Genomic DNA, 21,117 nt, shown 5'->3' on the forward strand with positions numbered 1-21,117 from the left:
ATTTAGAAAGATGAAGTAATTAGCCCTGGGTCATATGGTTAGTAGCTGATGGAGCCAGGATTCAAAGCCATGCAGACTGAGATTACTGTACTATTTGATTTGCTGCTGCTGTGAAAAGGGGTAGTGAAGTCGATTTTCCAGGCTGAAAGTTACTGCTTAGACTTTTCATTCAAGAAGATTGAATCTTGTGGCTCCTTCTTTTACCCTGGGCTTTTCGAATTATCTGTAGAAGTTAGTGTTTGCTTGAACTTCTCAGTGATTAATTTACTTGATTAATGAATTTCTAGTGAATTTCTTGCAGTGGTTAATAATCTTGATTTAGCTGGAGTTCCCGTTGTGGCACAGTGGTTAACAAATCCAACTAGGAACCATGAGGTTGCGGGTTTGGTCCCTGCCCTTGCTCAGTGGGTTAAGGATCTGGCGTTGCTGTGAGCTGTGGTGTAGGTTGCAGACGCGCAGCTTGGATCCCGTGTTGCTGTGGCTCTGGCATAGGCTGCAGCTACAGCTCCAATTAGAGCCCTAGCCTGGGAACCTCCATATGCCTCTGGAGGGGCCCAAGAAATGGCAAAAAGACAAAATAATAATAATAATAATAATCTTGATTTAGCTACTGGATCCATAGTTTGTTAATATACTGGTAGTTGTGTTCTAGTATTATAATCATATGGTATCCATGTAAAATAGAATGGATAAAAAAGATATATGTTTCTGACATTGCATTTTTTGTTGTTGTTCCTTGGCAGTTCTTATTGAATGACAATAATATTTTTAAATAAATAAAGTTAATTAAAAATTGGTTTTTTCTTCTTTTTAGGGCCACACCTGTGGCATATGGAGGTTCCCAGGCTAGGGGTTGAATCGGAGCTGTAGCCGCTGGCCTACCCCACAGCCACAGCAATGTCAGATGGGGGCTGCATCTACGACCTACACCATAGCTCAGGGAATCGCTGGATCCTTAACTCACTGAGGGAGACCAGTGATCCAACATGCACCCTCGTGGATACTAGTCAGTTTCATTTCTGCTGAGCCACGACGGGAATTCCAAAACCATATGTTTTCAAACAAAACTTCAGTTCATGTCATTCAAATCTGAAATAAAAGCAACGTAATTGATAAATGAATAGGATAATAGTATATTAAATTGGCATGGGTATGCAAATATTTTTTTCTGGGATTTTTTTTTCTTTTGAGATATGTAATTATTGTGAAAATAAGTGCTTTGTATTAATCAAAACAACAACATGAAAGTTACATGCATAAATGTATTAAAAAAAATCCTAAGAGGTAACTTAGATCCTTACTCTGGTCATACAAGCAAGCAATCTGTACTGTCATACAAGCGGCATCGGCAGCCTACTCAGCTTCTACTTAGAGGACCACATTCATGGAGAAGGTCATGAAAAAGTTGTGTTTTCTTTTTTAAGTCATGAACTAGTTTAAATTTTTACTTGTTTTGATAAAATATTAAAGACTAGCTATAATTAGCACTAGCACTCAAAATAGATTGTGGTTTAAATGTTAATAATTGACGTGGCATACCCCTTCCACATCTGAGGTGTTTATACATGTTTCATTTTTACACATGGATATTTAATATCAAAATCTTATGCAGCAAACAAACCAGATAATGCTCTGTGAAAGCCTATCAATGCCCAAAGATTTGCATCTGGTTGGGAAAACAAGAAAGTCTATCTACCTCAATTTGAACTAAAATTGCCCATGTCTGTTGAAAAAAGTTCTACCAAGCAATTAAAAGTGCTTCATATCAAAAGCACTAATAGATCAGTGCATGCAAAAGGATTAGGAAAAAAACACATGCAATATAATAAAAATATCACTTGATCTAAGAATGCATTCATTCTCTCCACTGTGCCAGCTAGATGAAGTGGGAAATACTCAGCTGCCTTCTTTGGGACAAACTCAAAACTTGGATTAGGTCCTCGAAATGAGCAGATGACCTCTGAATAAGATAATTCAGTAGGCTGCTATAATAATATACCATTCCTTCCATCAGAACAAAAATCACTCAATTTAGGGAGACTGCAGGTGAAAGGGAAATTTGACACTTGCAGAGATTAGTTTTAGTTTGCTTTGTAATGCATTACCCACAGCAAATTCACCTCTATCTTTAGGAATAAAGATGACATCTGTCATGAAGCTTCTTACATTTTTTTTGTCTGCTATTTCCAGTGTCATATATCTGACATGTGATAACCTCCCTTTATAAACTCTAACGTTAGGGAAAAAATTGTGTTCATTTTGGGTGCCCATATGGCTATTCTTGACCTACTTGCAAATATATAACAATATACAGTGCATGTTCTCTTATTCTTAAGGTTTCTGTTTCTGATATTGAACGTACCTTTTAAGACTAAGATCATCTTTATTATACGTACATAGGCATCAGAAAATTAAAAGTTAAGAATTCACTTGGTTTCATCTTATGTGGATACCTTTTTGCTGCCCTTGAGGCATTGTTAACATTTTATGCCACCAGAAAATATTTTTTTTGTTTTTGTTCTCAGAGCTCATCATTTAAATTCTGAAGCATTTTGTTTCTTTGCAATCATCTTTGTTAGAATTAAAAAAAAATAGTGTTGATCAAAATGTTGTCTTAGTTGTTACTGACAGCTGTTAAAATGCTGCTAAAAATATAGTGCCAACTACTGAAAAGCTAACTGCTCCTGTGAAGTCCTAATGAGAAATTCTAAATGAGTTTTTCATCAAGTTCAACAGAGACGCTATTTCCCACACCTGACCCACTGGATTGTTTCACTTTTCTGCAGTTTTTCCTGCACATAATATCAGAGAAACAGCCTCCATGCATAATTCTAATGAGTACACAAACCATGCAGTTATTTATGTAAGATTAGCACAGTTATTTAAAAGTGTTGAATTTCCTGCAGTAAACCAAGAAAAAGAAGAAAAGAAATTGCACATATCTTTATTTTTATTAAAATACACTGCTCTAAGCTCCTCCCCCCCTTTTCAAATACTGTACGTTATTTCTAAATTTAGAACATCAGTGTAGGCACAGTGAAATCTGATTTGCTTCTAATAATATGGCATACTAATTGTGATGCATGTGCTGTTTGGTTCCTCTGTCATCTCAAAATCTGGTCATAGAAATGTATTAGGTTTGTGTGTTTTCTATTTAAAATGACTACGAATGAAATTAAGATAGACAGATGAATAAATAGTTAGGTAAACAAATATGGAGATTAATGAATAACCAAAGCTAATAAAAATATTCCAAATAGTCCGGAAAACTGAGTTTGTTTCTATTGTGGATATTAACAAAAACCCTGATATGTTTTGTGTTTCTCTTCTGGTCCACAATTTCTTATTTGCTTGCAATGTTTATAAACTGCAGCATGTGTGTTTTCCAAAAACAAAGAAGTTCTATCTTATATTATTCCTCTATTCATCTTCTCTCTCCAACCCCCCTCCCTCCTTTCTCTCTCTGACTCTCTGTCTTTCTCAACTCTTTCTAACAGCTGGTAAGAAAAGAGCTGGGGGTGGGGGGAAGTCTATCTTTTTAGAAAGAAAAAAAAAAATGCCAGCGTGGCTAGGCTTATTAATGAAGTTAACTATGACCAAATGCATAGCCTTTAACTTTGTAAAATTACTGAATACAATTAAATTATGTGACACCTTGTGGGTTTTACTTTCTTGTCAGTAAATAAGGATATAAAGGAGAAGTATTTTAATACATTTCAAAATATATTCAATTTGGGGAGAGTTGCTTATAATCTCACAGTTTAAGCAACTCCATGCATTTTTTTTCTTTCCCCCAGTGTCAGCTGTTTGAAGACTATGGGATTAGGATCAGAAAACTAAGGGGTGGCTCTGCTAAAGCTGAAATAAAGAGCAAGGGAGGATTTTTTCCAACACAAACTTAGATGATATTAGGCTTTGTATCTCAAGTTATATAATAGAGGATATGATGTCACACATGTAAATTGCAAAAGCTGAGCCAAGCACCTTATGGTAGCAAGCTTCAGGGAGTTTGACAGTAATGGGATGAAGGAAGGTGTCCTGAGGTACAGCGACTGTAAAAGGAGGGTGAACAACTGTCAAAAGGGAGATAGTGGATGCTGCTTCCAGGTTTTAGATTATTTGGCAGCTGTAAATAGTCTCCAGCTATTTGGAAATGAAGTTAAGGTCCTTTTCTGTGCTTTTCCTGTCTTGATTTTTATTTTTCTTAAAAGCTTGTTTCCATCCTTTTGCAAAGAAAAAAATATTTCTAAAAGGAGGAAAAGAACAAAGTTTGTTAAGAGACAGCTTAAGCAAGTGATGACATTTCTAGGTATACATTTTTAAAGCTGGTAGGGCTCTTTAGTAATGGCCATTGGAACCTTTGGAACAAAGAGTTCTGAACAACTAGAAAAACCCGAATCTCCATCTCTGATGGAGTCTTGCAGAGACGTCTTTTGTGGGGTGATTCCCAGCAAAATCTTCCGATGAGAGAGCCGAAGATTGATCGTGGAGCTGATTTCTTTTTAGGGTGGCACAAGACCACCTCTTACAGCCAGCAAAAGGAAATCGGGAGAAGAGAGAAATTTAATGGTTCAAATATCCACAAATAAATAAAGGTTTGCCTATTAGTCATGGCAAGATTCTCCTAACATCTCTGTCGAAAGATGCTGATATACCTTCAGGAATATGGACCTCCCTGCAAGCTATTTTAGTGTGAAAAAGTTTCAAAAGAATATGTTTAAAAGCTCAGTGTTATAAACCCAAACTATTTTGAAGCACAGAAGATTAAAATTTGAGATTGGACAAGAGAAAATGCAGGAAGAAATCTTCTAGATTTCTAAAATGTTGCAGTTATAATAACCCCACTTTACAACAGAGTCTGATCCCTGAGTGGTTGTCTGTAATGGAAATTACTGATTAAAAGAGTGGTGGAGTACCTATGTAAAGAATATTTGAAGAAAACAGTTTGGTAAAGGGGAAAGGAATAATCAATGCCTAATTTATCAACTTTTGTAAACTGAATTTACATTATAAAGTTTACATTAAATGAAAGGTCTTTTTCTCTAACATTTAATTATGAAAAATTACAAACATACAAAAAAAGTTGAAGGAATTTTGCAGTGAACACCTGTATATGTACCTAGATCCTGCCATTAATACTGTACCATAAACATGTTTTAATCACATATCTATCCATTCTTCCATTTATATCAATCCATTAACGCCAACCATCTATTTTTGATGAATTTCAAAATTCAGTTTTTGCAATCAGTACACTTGTCAATGATGGTTCTTTTTAAAAGTTCACTAGATATTTATTACGTTAATTTTGAAAATTTATCATTTAATTATTTTCTTGATTTCACCTAAAGCATAGTACCTTATGAACTTAAATTCTCTCCACATAAGGGAACAGGAGAAAGGTTGTTTTGCTAGAGGCCAAATGCCACCTTGAGCCACGGGGTAGTGCCAACGCTGTGTGGGTGACAACGCAATGGACAGCTCAAGGCTCGGACCAAGGGGGAACGTGGTTGAAGAGAGGCAGTGATTGTTTTAACAGCGCAGCTCCGTGATTAACACGGTTTTGTGTGGGAAGGGATTAACAACTTTCACAGCTATTTAGAAAGAAAATGGGAAAGAACCAGCAAAGGGCAGGGGGAGGGGGTCAATAAAGTCTGTAGGAAAAAGAGTGTTAAGCCAGGAAAAGGGCATGTGTGGTCAGTTCAAGGGGTTTAACTGAGTCGTAAAGGACAGCAAGCAGGGGTCTGTAAACGGTAGTGATAGTCACAAGTTCCCCCCGCCCCAATCTTCCACTAAGTGTAAATGTAACGGTGAGGTAGAAAAGGCTGGGGCTGAAGCGTCTGTCACACACGTGAGTGCTCCTGAACACGCGCACACATGCACACTTTTGCTCCGATGGGGGTGATTTGTGTGGCCGGGGGGTTGGAGGGGGGAGGAGGACGTGGGACTTCTCTGGAGCCAGGAGGCGCTTGCGGCTCCGCAGGGCAGCCGGAGCCTGAGAATCCCTGGATCGCGGGTCACCGCTCCGCCCTCCGCCCCCCGCCGCGCGCCCGCGCGCCGCCAGCCGCCCTCCTGGCTCCGTCGCCCCTTTCACTTTCGCGTCGGCGTAGGTGTCTGCCCGGGCCGCGGGGGCGCGCGGGGCGGCACGGGGGCGCGCGGCGCTCGGCGAGCGGAGGTGGGAGGGGGTCTGGCTCCCAGCCCCTTCCTCCGCTCACTCCGCGGAGCTGGCGGCGGCGGCTTCTGAGCCGCTGTCACCGCGAAGGGACCGGTAGCGGCCGCCGCTCCTCGCCGCTCTCCCCACACGCCCCCGCGCGCAGACACCCGGTCCTTCCTCGGCACCCCCCCACGGTGGGGGTGGGGCAGAGGCGCGGCGAGCGGGAGACCGAGGGGGGAGAGGAGCCGTCTCGCCGGGTGGGCAGCCAGGCGGCAGGAAAAGAAACTTTTCCCTCCCGCCCCCCGCGCGTGGTCCCTAGCTCGCGTCTACCCCAGCGGCTGGGAACTGCACCTGAGGCCGGGGCGCGAGGTCAGGGCCGGGCTTTGGGGAACCGGGGGGAGGGGTGTTGGGTGACGTGCATTGGGGTTCCGTTTGCCCTCGGCCTCCTTACAGCCAGGGGCCAGGGTGGGAGGGCGGCCATCGGCACCCCCGGCCCCTGTTTCCCGCAAGCCGGTGTCTGGATGCTTTGCTGCCTCCTCCCGCTGGTGAGGGTGTGACCCGAGAAGGGGGCTGCGGCGCCGCGGGCTCCCCCTGAAGCCGCCCCCTCAACACACACTCGCCCACACACACTTACACGCTCCGCAGCCGGAGCTGTCACCGGTCACCCCAGGCCCGGGGAGGGGGCGCGGAGAGCCTGCTGCGGGGAGACCGGCGCGGGGTCATCCCGCCGGACTTCCCGGCTCACAGAGCCACCGTCGTCACCGCCCGTAGGCCAGCAGCCTCGGGAGAGGGGCCCGCTTGAGCCGCGGCCGCCGCTGCTGGGGGCGGGCAGGCACCCGCGTCCTCCTCTGCGCTATTTGGCGCCGCCGCCTTGCCTCCTCCTACGGGGTAACAACACTACTGCTCTATTGCTCTACCCACCGTCAGTAGGGCGACTGCCGGATTATCTTCCTCTCCATCCTTACTGCCAATCCGCTAATATTGGAGTTGCTGCTGGCGGCGGAGGCAGCAGGAGTCTGGCTGCCCCCACCCACCCCCCGCCCCGCGCCCCAGCCTCCCCACCATGTCCTAGAAAAGGTGAGTGCAGCGACAGTCACTTTGCGCTGACAGCGGTGGGAGGGGGCCCGGGAATCGCAAGGCGGCCCTGGGCAAGGCACGGTCTGCGCAGAGAGCGCGGGTTCGCAAACCGAGGTGGGCTGCGGGCAGGAAACTAGGTGCCCGCGCGGCTGCCTCCGGGCAGGGGTGCTGGGCAGCAGGCGAGCAATCGCGGCGGCTGTCCCTGCAAGATTCTAACCTAGATTTTGCAAGAAGCTGAGATCCAGGGCAAGACCAGCCCTCCATAAGGGAGGTAAAAACTTAGTAAAAGAGGCACGTCCATTCCTTAAGTAATGAATAATTCGGCAGCGCAGGCGGAGCCGCCGTCTCCTCGCGTGCCCAGGCGCTGGGTCCGAGACTCCCCCCTCGCTTCTGCCCGCCGCCTGCTTTCCGCCCCGAGTGCGATCGATGCCTGGCAGCTCGCTTGGCCGGGAGAGTGCGCATAACTGAGGGCCCTACGGGAAAGTTGGGACACTCGCGAGGACTCCCGGCTGTGGGGCACCGGGGGCGCTCAGCGCGAGGACTGCGAGCACCAGAGTCAGGGGCCGGGACCAGCTCTCCTGCGCTGCTGCTGTCACTCCCGCCGCCAGGGAGTTCCCTACCTGGGGCGGCTGGGAGTTCGAATCTTCCTGGGTTCAGAGTCTGGAATCCCGAAGCTTAATTAACTGTAAGAAGAGGAGGGGCCTTGGGGCACTGGGAGAACCGCCCCCCCCACCCCCACCCCCACCCCCACCCCCACCCCAGTGCACCAGTCTTCCCAGTGTGGCTGGTGTGCGGCAAGGGTGAGGCGGGAGGCAGCACAGCTGCCGCCGCCGGGCTGCGGGTCGCAGAGGGCCGGGGGACCAGATTTAGGTGTGTACGTCACTGGTGTTGACTGTGGGCCAGTCGGGAATCTAAAACGGAGCCTCTTACGCGGAGCCTCACAGTCCTTAGAAATCAAAGTTAAGAAGCTCATCTTTTGCTTAGTAACTACAATGTTTTGGGTGGGCGGGAGGAGAGCCGAGGTGGAGGCGGTTGGAGGGAAACCGAAATTTCTTCTTGCATACACTTGATCCTTAGGAAACAGTTTGTTTCCTTGCCACTCTTGTTTGTTTCTCCCAATTATGTGCACCCCCTCCCACCTATTATAAAGAAAAGACTATCCATGGTAGGGTTTTTTCAAACTGAACTAGTGGAAAAATCCAGTACGAAAGTAATACAGCAACAAAATTATAAAGAAGGGGTGCAGCAGCTTTTCACCATCGCACTTTTTTGGGGGGGGGAGTGGGAGAGAAGTTGTATTTAAAGGGCTTTGGCTGCGCTGAAGTCACCCGCTTTTCCGGCACGGTTAAAACAAGGAAATTCAAATCGAGTGGGAACGTGATCCTCTTGCTCGCTGGCAGTGGACGCTGCGGCTGCTCTGCTGAGAGGTAACTCGGAAGGCAGAGAAAAGGGGCGGGGAGCGGAACCTCGGGGGTCGGGAGAAGCCCACTAAGACACCTCCGCTGCGCGCGGACGCTGTGGGCGGTGCCTGGGCCAGGGCTGCCGCTCACCTGGCGCTGCAGGTGAAGAGCCTCAGAGGATTACACCTTGACCGGCTTTGGGAAAAAGCGACTTCTTCCGCGTCACCAGACTTTTTATTTCTCTCCAGACATCATAGGGTTAGCCAGGAGGAGAGCCAGGTGGGCGCGAGCAGGTTTGGGACAGTCGAGCGAGGGGACGAGGGGGGTGGGCAGCGTCTGGAGGATACCTAGTGGCGTAGACACTGCCCTGCACCCTAAGCGGCCGCCGCTTCTGCGGCTTTAAGGGAGCTGCCGAGTCCAGGCTGTGTCGCAGCAACTTTGTATCAGTCATGTCGTCCTCCTGGTGACTGACAGCCAGGGTTGTCCAATGAGAAGCCAGCCTGACCCGCGAAGCGTGGAACCTTGCTTCCCTGCGGGCCAATGGGAAGGGCTCAGGGGGGCGGGATAGCAACCTGAACTTTTTATCTGGACATGTGACCTGCTTTTAAAAGGGCCGGCCCTCCAGCTGGCCCACTCCCCCTCCGGGCTTTCGCCCGCCCTCTTGCGCTCTCTCCTTACTTCGCCCGCCCTGGCCCTGGCCCTGCCCCTGCCCCCTCCTCTCCGCCCCTCCGCGCCCGGGGTGTCATTGGACTGGGGAGAAGCAAGCCAACTTCAGGCTGCTCGGAGGAAACCCGTGCAGTCACCTGGGTGCAAGAGCGTTGCTGCCTCCGGCTCTCCTGCTGCAGGGAGAGCGGCACTGGCTGGCCTGGATGTGGTTGGATTTAGTGGGGCTCCGCAGCAGGGGTGTCGTGGCGTTGGCGAGCGCTGCAACAGGTAGACGCCGAGAGACGGACCCCGGCCGAGGCAGGTGTGTAGAGGTGCGCGGCTGGGCACCGCTTGCCCGGCTTGGCGTGCGGCCGCGGCGCGGGAGCGTGCACTTTGCAGGGCGAAGTGGCTGCGTAATCAGGAGGCACAGTCAGTAGGGTGCTGTGTGCTTGTTGTTTTGTTTTGGTTTTCCACTTTTTCCCCCTTTTGGCCGCCAGAGGACTATTTTGGGAAAGTTTGGCCACTTTGGATAAATGCCCTCTTAAAGAGCAGCTTTCCACCGCCTTTGGCAGTGGGAGATCTACCACCCTTCCCTTTATCCAACGATGATTTCAGGTCGTTTTCCTTGTACAGTTTTTGAAGGACGTTTGAATAATATTTCTTTTCCTCTATCAATTGCGGAAGCACCCAAATCTCAGCTGGAGGTATAGCGAGAAGAGGGCAGTTGAAGGAGATACAGATCTTGATAGATCCTGTATGAAAGGGGCTCTGGAAATGCGTGCATTTCCAGTTCCTTAGTATGCACGAAACTCTTGAAAGAGATTATGCTTTCTGTGGCATCAGTTGGAATTTTAAAGGCAGGGAGGGGAGAAGGGATGAAGCTTCTTTTGGTGGCATCTGAACCCTGTTACTGAATTTAGGTGCATAGCTTTTCCTAATAGATTTTAAAAGACCAGATTTAAGTCGTTAATGGTTTATGACACCAGAAGTTTTAACTATTTATTAAAACATAGGCGTTAAGAAAACTTGTTTAATAACCAGTAAGTTGTTGAAACCACTGAATTTCAAAGGCACTACATGCTTTTTAGCATTTGAATTGCGTTTTCTCTAGGTGCTGTTATTGATGATATTTATATAGTAATGATAACAGCGTTCTCCATCTGGGAAGTTCTGGAAAGTTTTAATTTTATATTTGACTTCATGGCAGGCTATCAGGGAAATGCTTGAGGAGAGAAGTTTTTAAACATAATCTAAAGAGGAGCTTTTTCCTTTAAGGGAGAAGTAGTTTGGGGATTTTGGAAAGATCAGGTGGCTCAGTGAATTAGGAGAGTGAATAGAAATCAGGTGTGTTCAGTTCTAACTGGTCTCCGGCTCTCTTAGGTGACCTTGGGCTGATTTCTGTCATTTACCTCATCTGTAAAAAAAGAGGCAGGTAATAAATAGTTCTGTAGTGGGGATGACAGAAAAAAGTTAAATGCACTGAACTTTTACAACGAGGCAACCAGTGCCAATTATGAAATTTTTAAGGTTCTGTCTTTAAGACGTATTATAGTCATATAACTATAGAAAATGATGCATTCGAAATGGGACTATATTTTTTCTGGTAGCAAAAGTGAAAGTGTTTTCAAATAAAATATAAATTTGCAGATTCCTTGTTAATATTCCCGAAAAAAAAAAAGCAAACAAAAACTACTTCCTCATGGAAAAGAGCAATTTAACACAGCCTTTAAAATTTTCAAGTCAAGTTTTTCCTTTGCATAACAGTGTTTAAAAGCATATATATGGCTTAAGGTAGAATTATCAGTGCCTTTCAAAATAATTTTTTTGGGGGGAGGCCATTTGCATGAAAATTAATGGTTTTTGCCTTTGTCCCAAGGGAGTCTCTGTTATAGTCTCCATTGTAAGGGAGGCAAGTCTGATCTTATATCAGCTAGATTTGTATCCCAGTATCTGCTTCATTTTATACTTCAGTAACAAAAACTTTCCCTTTTCCCTCTGGATATTTTTCTATGAGGATCATATTCAACAACTGATATTTTCAGTATTCACTAGTAAGTTCAGGTTGACTTCAATTCTGTTTAAGCCATGGTCCTTATGCCAGCTCCAAAAAGACAACCTGAATTTCCTGGACAACATAGGAAATAAATTCCTAATGTGATCTGAGTGTTTACAGAGAAGATCAATTAAAATAATAATGAGAATTCAGCATAAAATATTTCAGTAATCATATTTTAAAAAAAAACAAAAAAACAACCTGATCTTTCAAAATATTTGCAGGCGAAGCCATGCAGGTGGTAGATGTCCTCTATCCTTTCTTGTTTGTGGTCAGCTTTTATTTTTCTATGTTGAGAGGTGCATTAGGTTGGTAGATGAGAATTTCTTAAAGCTCATGTAGATTTCAGCAAAGCCTTTTGCAAATTCCCTAGTGGTAGCCTTGTCAATAATATGGTGAAATGCAGGCTGGTTTATGTTATGGTCAGAAGGGGTCAAGGCTGGCCAAACAGCACTTGGAAAGTTGTGATCAGCTGCCTGATGTTAGCTGATAAGGTGTTTCCTTGTAGAAGCACTTTAGGATGGTTTGTGCCCACCCTCTCCAAGTATAGATTCTCTTCGAATCTTCATAAAGCCTCACGATACAGAGATAAGGATCCTACTTTGAGGCAGCGTGATGAAAAGTGCCCTTCTGTGTATAAGTAGGTGTTCTGTGAAAAAAAAAAAGGTGTAGTGGCCAAGTTATTTAGGGAACTCCGGATTAAAAACGAAACAGGTTTCAGTATGGTAGAACTTCCCAGGAGTTTTAGCATGCACTTTTCCACTTCGAAACTTAAAAAAAAAATGTGGGGAGGGGGGTGCTGGTGAGTGATCATCCTTTTCTAAAGACGATTTGGAGGATGAATTTTTGGAGAGAGGTCTGAATGGGGATGGCCCTTCAGGCTCAAGACAGGTGGTCCTGCCCTGGGGGCATGGAGTGAGGTGGTAGGTAGGTGTGGGAGTGTGTGGGCGGGTGAGCCTGTGGAAGCCTTTAGTGGGGGTGCCAAGCAAGGGTGACTTCCAGGCGTTGGGGTAGAGGGTGGTGCGGTTCACCAAGACAGGGAATGTGAGTTGGGGGAAGGGGGATGCACAGAAGGTATTCAGTTTTGAACAGGAATAGACCTGTTTGTTGTGGTCAATGAATTTGGACCTGAAATGCCTATACCTTAGATATATATCTGTATCTGTTCGAGTTTGGTATGGGGAGGACGATATTCCTACATAGAAATAGTAGCAACACATACTATTTACTGGTGTTTTTAACCCATGGCTATGACTAAATGGTTTTTCAGTAAGGTGGAAAAGGCCAATATTAGCTGTTTAGGTCCCATGTCAATATATGTATATTTTTTTAACTTTAAGTTGGCTTTTATCCACACCCAATTTTTTCAGCAGCAGTTACTGGATTATCTCCTTAAACTTGATAGTTTGACTTACTTTCCACTGTTTGGGGATTGATTTGTGATTAGGCATTTATAGAATTAGGTTCTTTAAGTAAAAGAACACTGTATAATTGGGAGATTTTAATGTTCACACATTATTGAGTATTGATTATGTTAGAATAGTTAAAATTTATTTATTTGCACTATGCCATCTGCTTGGAATACAGTGGTAAAATTGATCAAGTTTCTGCCTTCTGGGAACTTAAAAGTCAAGTGTAGAATATAGAAAAGTAAGAGGTAATTACGCTACTTGGACAATTGGGACATTAAGTTTTGTTGTAGAGTCCCATAATATCTAGTGCAGATTTATTTAGTAGAGTCATTATATTATTTTCCATGTTAATAATGTAATTTCTAGAGCAGAGAGGCTTCCTAGTCTCTTTTTAATGAGCAGAAGGTAGGGCGGTTGGAGACAATGAGTGGCAAAGGGAAGAAAAGGATGAGAGGCCTCATGTAGCAGTTGTGTTCAGAACTGCAGAAACTGCATCTTTTAGATCAGGACCTTTATTTGGGTCAGGGAATGTTTACACACCTGAAGGGATTTGAAAATAAAATGCATACCTAGAGATTTTTAAAAGCTTTATGCATGAAAATGGACAAATGGAATTTTATTGAGAACAAGCTCATTGTCTTAGAGATGTTTCTTTAGAGTGATGGTTCTCAAACCAGGGTGATTTTGCCCCCCCCCCCCCAGGGAGGGACATTTGGCAATGTCTGGAGGCAGTTGGGGCTGTCATGGGGGGCAGGAGGAATACTGCTGGCATGGAGCGGGCAGTGGGCAGGGATGCTGCTGGATGTCTCATAATGCGTAGGGCACATCTCCTCAGCAAGGTATTATCAGGCCTCAAAGTAATGCCAAGGTTGAGGTACCCTGGTGTAGATAGAGACATGGAATCAAAACAAATGCCAGCTCTGCTGTGTAACCCAGAGTTACACAGTTTCTGCAGCGGTATCATTTAGATAATACTTTTCGCCAGTCTTGTGGGGTTGTTTATAAGGGTAAATAAGTAATACATGTGAAAGTCTTGTAATACTGCATTGAATGATATAATGTATAAGCCATAGATCCATGGAACCTATTATAATTATACTATCCATGAAATAAATTGATAGTGACAGCCAGTGGATAGGATTGTACATCTAAAACAGTCCTGTGAGGATGGGAACTGTGTCTGTTTTGTTTATCACAATAGATTCAGTGGCTTGTCGTAGGCCCAGGATGTGGCACACACTTGGTAAATATTTGTTGAATGAATGAATGAACAGGTAAATTGTCAGGACTCATCTCAAACTTCCTCCATTAACTGTTGAGAATGAAACTGTCTGCCTGAAGTCTTTTTAGCAGAAGTACCACTAGGTCAGGCTACCTGTCAAAGTCCTTGCCAAGATTAGAATACAGACTTAGAGTCCTGGCATTCTTGAGTTGTCATACAGCCTCTCTGAATTTGGACCAGCATAATTAATCAGACTGTGTGACTCTTCACTTTTCAGAATTGACATGAAATTATCTTCATCACTTATCCCTTTTAAGAAAATCTTACTGTCTTAAAAGTAAAGTTATTTTGCCTGTGATAATTCACTGGATGACTTTATATTAGGAAATGGTAACATTAATGGCACGTCCTTGTGGTTTTTTTTATAAAGCCGCGTATTAGATATGGAAAACAGCTTCCATAGGCCCTGAAGACTCTAAAGGTTTTGGAGTTAAAAGATTTAGTTTTCAACCTGAATTTGTCTCTTATTCTGCCTTTGACCTTGGGCGAGTTGCCCACTTCACTCAGTCCTCTGTTTCCTCCTTGCCTGCCCCATCAGCCCCAGAACGACTTTGCATATTAAATAAGTTAACATTTGTGAATATCCTTTGCAAACTCTAAAGGCTGGATTCTAGCAAATAGGTTACATTTCTTTAGATGCAAAATAGTTTTATATGGTTGCTTCTTATATTCTGGCTTCTGGACCGGTTATAGTCCGGACTCTTATATCAGCACCTGAAAAGGTAATACTTTGAATATAACTGGAAGTATTGCTTATAATACGTAGAGTGTATACTTCTAGGTGAAGTCAGTGCCCTCTTACAATATGGTTTAGAGTAATCCTGCCATCTAGGACTCTCATTCAGTTTTTTACTCTACATTTATTTCTTAGTGATGGAGACCAAAGGCTACCACAGTCTCCCTGAAGGTCTCGAGATGGAAAGACGGTGGGGTCAAGCTTCTGAGACTGTGGAGCGTTCTTCCCTGGGACCCACGGAGCGGACGGATGAGAGTAACTACATGGAGATCGTCAACGTCAGCTGTGTTTCCGGTGCTATTCCAAACAACAGTACTCAAGGAAGCAGCAAAGAAAAGCACGAACTTCTCCCTTGCCTTCAGCAAGACAACAATCGGCCTGGGATTCTAACCTCTGATATTAAAACGGAGCTGGAGTCGAAGGAACTGTCCGCCACCGTGGCGGAGTCCATGGGCTTGTACATGGATTCCGTGAGAGACGCCGACTACTCCTACGATCAGCAGCACCCGCAGGGAAGCGCCAGTCCAGCCAAGATCTACCAAAATGTGGAGCAGCTGGTAAAATTTTACAAAGAGAATGGCCATCGTCCTTCCACTCTTGGGGGTGTGAGCAGGCCCTTGAGGCCATTTATGCCTGACTCCGGGAGCTTGGTGAACGGTGGGGTCATGCGCGCTGTCGTGAAGAGCCCCATCCTGTGTCACGAAAAGAGCCCGTCTGTGTGCAGCCCCCTGAACATGACATCTGCGGGTTGCAGCCCTGCAGGGATGGGCTCTGTGTCCTCCAGCTCAGCCAGCTTTGGCAGTTTTGGCGTGCATAGCCCCCTCACCCAGGGCACTCCTCTCACATGCTCCCCTAATGTGGAGAATCGGGGCTCCAGGTCACACAGCCCAGCCCATGCCAGCAACGTGGGCTCTCCCCTCTCCAGTCCCCTGAGTAGCATGAAGTCCCCGATTTCCAGCCCCCCCAGCCACTGCAGTGTCAAATCTCCAGTCGCCAGTCCAAATAACATCACTCTGCGATCCTCTGTATCCAGCCCTGCAAATATCAACAACTCAAGGTGCTCCGTTTCCAGCCCTTCCAACACAAATAACAGATCCTCGCTGTCCAGCCCATCTGCTAGCACTGTGGGGTCTATCTGTAGCCCCATAAGCAATGCCTTCAGCTACTCTGCTTCAGGCACTCCTGCTGGATCCAGCAGTGCCAGGGATGTGGTTCCTAGTCCAGACACTCATGAGAAAGGTGCTCAAGAGGCCCCCTTTCCCAAGACTGAGGAAACAGAGAGTGCCATCCCCAATGGTGTGACTGGCCAGCTTAACATCGTCCAGTACATAAAGCCGGAGCCAGATGGAGCTTTCAGCAGCTCATGCCTAGGAGGAAATAGCAAAATAAATGCCGATTCCCCATTCTCAGTACCAATCAAGCAAGAATCAACCAAGCATTCGTGCTCGGGAACCTCTTTTAAAGGGAATCCAACTGTCAACCCCTTTCCATTCATGGATGGCTCATATTTTTCCTTTATGGATGATAAAGACTATTATTCTCTGTCAGGAATTTTAGGACCACCTGTGCCCGGCTTTGATGGGAACTGTGAAGGCAGCGGGTTCCCAATGGGGATTAAACAAGAACCGGATGACGGGAGCTATTACCCAGAGGCCAGCATCCCTTCATCTGCCATTGTCGGTGTGAATTCAGGTGGACAGTCTTTTCACTACAGGATTGGTGCTCAAGGTACAATATCTTTATCACGATCAGCTAGAGACCAGTCTTTCCAACACCTGAGTTCCTTTCCTCCGGTCAACACTTTAGTGGAGTCGTGGAAATCACACGGTGACCTGTCATCGAGAAGAAGTGATGGGTATCCGGTCCTAGAATACATTCCAGAAAACGTATCAAGGTAGGCTGGCCTTTGTCTCCGATTTTGACAGTCGTGGCTTTATAAATGGTGAAGGTGAACGCTATCTTTACAGTGGATAAATAAAAGCACATTTCCATTTCCTGTTTTATTTTTTACTTTCAGGACAGTCATTTAATGCTTACCTCTTTGCTTGTTGGTATCTTACGACTTTTTTGCAACAGAGAAACAAAACATTCTGAGACTCTCTTGGAAAATATTTGCATTGATTTCGAAGGAGTGTTTATAGGTGTTTGCTCCTCTGCATTGCCTGTTGTAGGTGTTCAGAAAAAGTTTGTGTTCTACGGCCTGTTACTATATTTACTAGCAAACTAGTGCCAGATTTTTTTTTTTTTTTCTTTAGCTGTATAGTGGTTCACTAAAAATTGCTTTAGATTGGTTTCTGTGTGGTCATGGTCTTTTTTACCCCCTTAGTTTTCAGAATTAATCACTTCAGTGGTTGTGAAAAAAGGCATTAAACCCCAAATCTGCTACCCACAAGCTCCTCACCCTCTTCAGCTTTTTCTGCATTGGTTAATTGTATGTAAGTTGTGGTTTTCAGTACAAATAAGTCATTTCCTTAACTCTTGAGGGCTTTTAAAGACGCAGCGCGTCTGAAATTACTAAATGGATCACTTTCTCATTGGAGGTGAAGTATGTCACGGGGTAGTTTTGAACTGATATATGTGTAACTCTTAAGATCTGCAAAAAGACATACTTGGCTTACTGTAAAATATCTCTTGCCTTTCCTTCTTGTAGGTAGCATATTATATATGTTTAGGAAAAACAAGGAAGAGGTTTTAGGTATGACGATAAAGGGTGGTTCTAAGTTATACAGTGAATGCTTGCATTGGACTTTGCTTTAGTACTGCTTTTATTACATGGTTGTGGTTTATTGAACATATAAAGAGTAGATTTCCTCGATACATTTCCCTCGGGCATCAAGGAATATGTGGCTCTTTTCCTTAAAAACTTATTTTCGGGGAAGAAGGTCCATCTCACTAACAGGCTCTAAGGTTTCCATGTAGTCCTCATTTGGTCTCCTTCAGTTTTTTTTTTTTTTTTTTTTTCTGGAACCCAAAGCAAAAGCTTCAATGTGTGTGTTCCTTTCTTCATCATCCACGCATACCTTGCTTCTTTTGCTTTTACAGAAGCCCATGTTTCATAAAGGACACTGCTGTGTTCTTACAGTTCTCCACGGCGTGACTCTTCAGTCCTATTCTAAGGCTGCCCCTCTCTCCTACATTCTAAACTCTTTAGCACAAGTAATGAGATGGCATGGCTTTGGTCAGAACCAAGCTCAACGTGTGTTCTCCTGCGAGAGCTTTGTTTTACTGTCAGAGAAAGGAAATTTTGCACACGAGGTCAAAGATTTTGTGAGAGATGTTTGTGGTGGGTTCATCCCAGGGAGGATAGCCTGGTCGTTAGGACCACGGCTGCCCTCATTGAAATTCCAGCCCTGCCACTTAACTGCTTTGTGACCCCTCGCTGGCCTTTAGTCTTCTCATCTATAAAAAGGGAATTTGGTAGTACCCACCTCAAGTGTAGTGGAGACAGTTGAGTGAGTTAATTTGTCAGAAGCACTTTGAATATCATCTGGAATATAGTATGCATCAGAGAGTATTATAAAGAGTTCAGTTATTGCTCTCAACATTTAATTCAATTCAGTGTTTTTATAACTTTCAGTTTCCATTTCTTTTAGTATTCTCTTTCTGCATTATATGAAATTCCATAAAGTCTTTTAAAAGAAATAGACATAGTTGAAGGAAGTATTTGTTGATAAATTCTTGCAATTAAATTCTACTCTTTTATGGTTAGGTACCCTAACGTGGGCCCCTGTATTTCTGTTTATGCTCTTTTAGTTTTGAAGGCTGTTTCTTTGGGTAAGGATATTTCTGGTAGAAATACTAGAGTGATACTAGCTAAAATCACTAACTCTCTTCTGTTTGTTCTCTGTCCTATTTTTACTGTTTAATTGTTTTCACACTCAACTCCTGAAGCCCCTCCTGGTGGTCCAGTGACCCTTAGCCTTACATATTCCTATGAATCAGTGACCTTGAGCCTGCTCTGCATTTATGGGAACTAGAGGTGTTGTCTGGTGACTCTTGAGCATCCAAAATTCTTGATGGGCTTGTTAACACAGCCTGAGGGGATTTGTTTTGTTTACATGTATACTGGTATTGTGCCGGTTAATAAGTTTTCCAAAAAACCTTAATTCAAAGCTTTAATATTACTCAAAGTCTCTCGTAGATTACTAATTCTTTACAGCTTTTCCTGGGGAATGTGATCCAAATCTATTCGTTTTGATCATTCTCAGAATAAATTTAGATTTTTTCCCCCCTTGGGTTTCAGTCCGAGTATTGTATGTTAATTTAATCACATCTAAGCTGCATTATTGGCCTCTTATTTTGTATCTTTTGGGCCAAAATCCAACCTTTCTGCCTATTTCATCATTTATAAGGGTAATATCCCAATTCCAGGGAATGTTGAATTAATGAACTGAAACTTATAAAGGATCAAGGCAGCGTGTGTAATAGCCTCTAAGTTTCATAATAGTCTATATCTTTAGGTTGAACTCTTGACTATTTTCTAGTAGATGTCAAGGTATAGTGTGGGATTTCCCGGAGGTGCAGGAAGTCTAATCACACATCAGTAAAAGAGCCCCTCAGAATGGAAGATTGATAAGGAATAGTTTTCATGTAATAGTGCATGAAAGTTCACCAATCTGACTTCAGATTCTACTTGGCAGCTATGCTTTAAGAAGCCACTCAGTGCCTGTTTTCAAGGTTGTATTAAAGGGTCGTATTTGCCGTGATCTGAAATGACCCTTCCAGTGCTTCTCCTCCTTCCAGCAGCATAGCTGTGTGAAACCAGATTTTTCTTCATATACTGTAACCAAAACAGATCACCAGACATTGGCCACAGAAGCAGATATGAGCTGTCTACTAAGAAAGACAGTAGACTTGCAAAAATGTGAAGCAATGCCACTCTTCTCACTAAAGTTTTTTGTTCTGGAAAATATTGTGATTTTTTTCCTCCCATATACTTACGTTTATGTTAACGTGTGGTGACTTATTTTAAATGATTTAAAAGAAATACGGTTTTCATTTCTGTTAGGGTAAATATCAGTGGATAGAATGCATATACACAAAAGCTCTTTTGTTATCCTCAGCTCAACACATTGGTAAGAGCAGAAAAGCAGCCTGAGACCCTAAAATTGAGGGTTGCTGGTCTGTTCAATCCTGTACACCCTTTGGAAGTTCATCAAGAAAGAGGATATGACTTGTGTTAACTTTTATCAGATGTTATGCTGAGTTAGGGGTGCCCCATGCAGGTAAGAAACATGATTCTCATCCAGGTGAATTTTTCAAGCTGAGAGGCGGAGGGTGTGTCTGTTTGAGCCTGTGGGCTTTCTGCAAGAGTGCTAAGCAGAGTCTCATCTGTTAATCATTTCCAGTGAGTGGACGTTCTGAATGCTCCACTGTAAAGTCAGTTATGACAAAAGCTGGATGTAACGCTCTACCGTGGGTGCCGGACCTGCTTGGGTCCTGCAGATTGGGGTTTACTCCTCAACTGGGGCACAAACAAAGCTGCGACCTGGAGTGAGTTGCGGCTTCTCTCAGCCTCAGTTTCTTCCTTGCAAAGAAAACAAGTTGACCCAGATGCTCCCTGAGGTCTGCCAGCAAGGCTACCGCACGGCTGCGTAGTTTCCTTGGAGTCGTGTATGTTAAGAATAAAAATAGAAGTCTCCCTTAACATATCTGCTTGTCTGGTTTCAAGTATATCTCAATCCCGAGTCTAGCTCCGTGGTTTCCAGGGTAGTCTGGATAGAAAAATGTCTTGACCGTTTATAAGGAAGGGCAAGTAGGGAGTCCCTATCATTTTATTTGGGAAAGCAGCATTTTTGTGTTTGTTTATCAGATCTTTCCTTTCATAAAACTTGACACTTAGGCTATGAGTTTCTTGTTCTTCTGAATTTACCCAACTCCTTTTGGAAACAGGGTTTTTTGTTGACATAACACTGGGTGTTTATGGCAATGGTCACAGTCACTTTGACAGCATCATAACACAGTGCTAACATTGACTTAGACTTTCGAATATAAAGTTCACAGTCTCAAAGGGCATATTCTGGTAGGTTTCAAGACACGTAATCAGGGGTTTATCTTATATAGGCTGCACTTTTTACCATGATAGAAGGAAACAATTTAGTGATAGCCTACAGATTAAAAAAAAAAAAAAAAGGTTCAATTGTCCGTGGAGTTTTTCAAAACTCGTCTTCTGTAATAAACTGAAAGCTTTGGAATTCAAGGAGCTGGTAACACATTTTGCCCTGTGTCTTTTCATTTTAAGTTTACTTTCAGAATAAACCGTTGAGATGTAAATATCTCTATTTAAAACAAAGTATGAAAGAATGATGAGTTTTGGCAAGGGGAAATTGTGTATTGATGTTTAATAAATAAATCCATT

General features: G+C 44.0%; 1 protein-coding gene across 1 annotated transcript in view; it reads left to right on the plus strand.

Moving 5' to 3' along the window:
- The first annotated feature begins 6,308 nt into the window (after nucleotides 1–6,308).
- The window catches only part of NR3C2 (nuclear receptor subfamily 3 group C member 2), a 367,598-nt gene continuing 352,789 nt past the window's right edge, over nucleotides 6,309–21,117 (plus strand). Inside the window, 2 exon segments of the mRNA XM_047799634.1 lie at nucleotides 6,309–6,523; nucleotides 14,895–16,653. Of these exon segments, the coding sequence (XP_047655590.1) occupies nucleotides 14,897–16,653 (1,757 nt within the window). The 5' untranslated portion in view covers nucleotides 6,309–6,523; nucleotides 14,895–14,896.

The sequence above is a fragment of the Phacochoerus africanus genome, chromosome 10 (genome assembly GCF_016906955.1).
Source record: "Phacochoerus africanus isolate WHEZ1 chromosome 10, ROS_Pafr_v1, whole genome shotgun sequence".
NCBI lineage: Eukaryota > Metazoa > Chordata > Mammalia > Artiodactyla > Suidae > Phacochoerus > Phacochoerus africanus.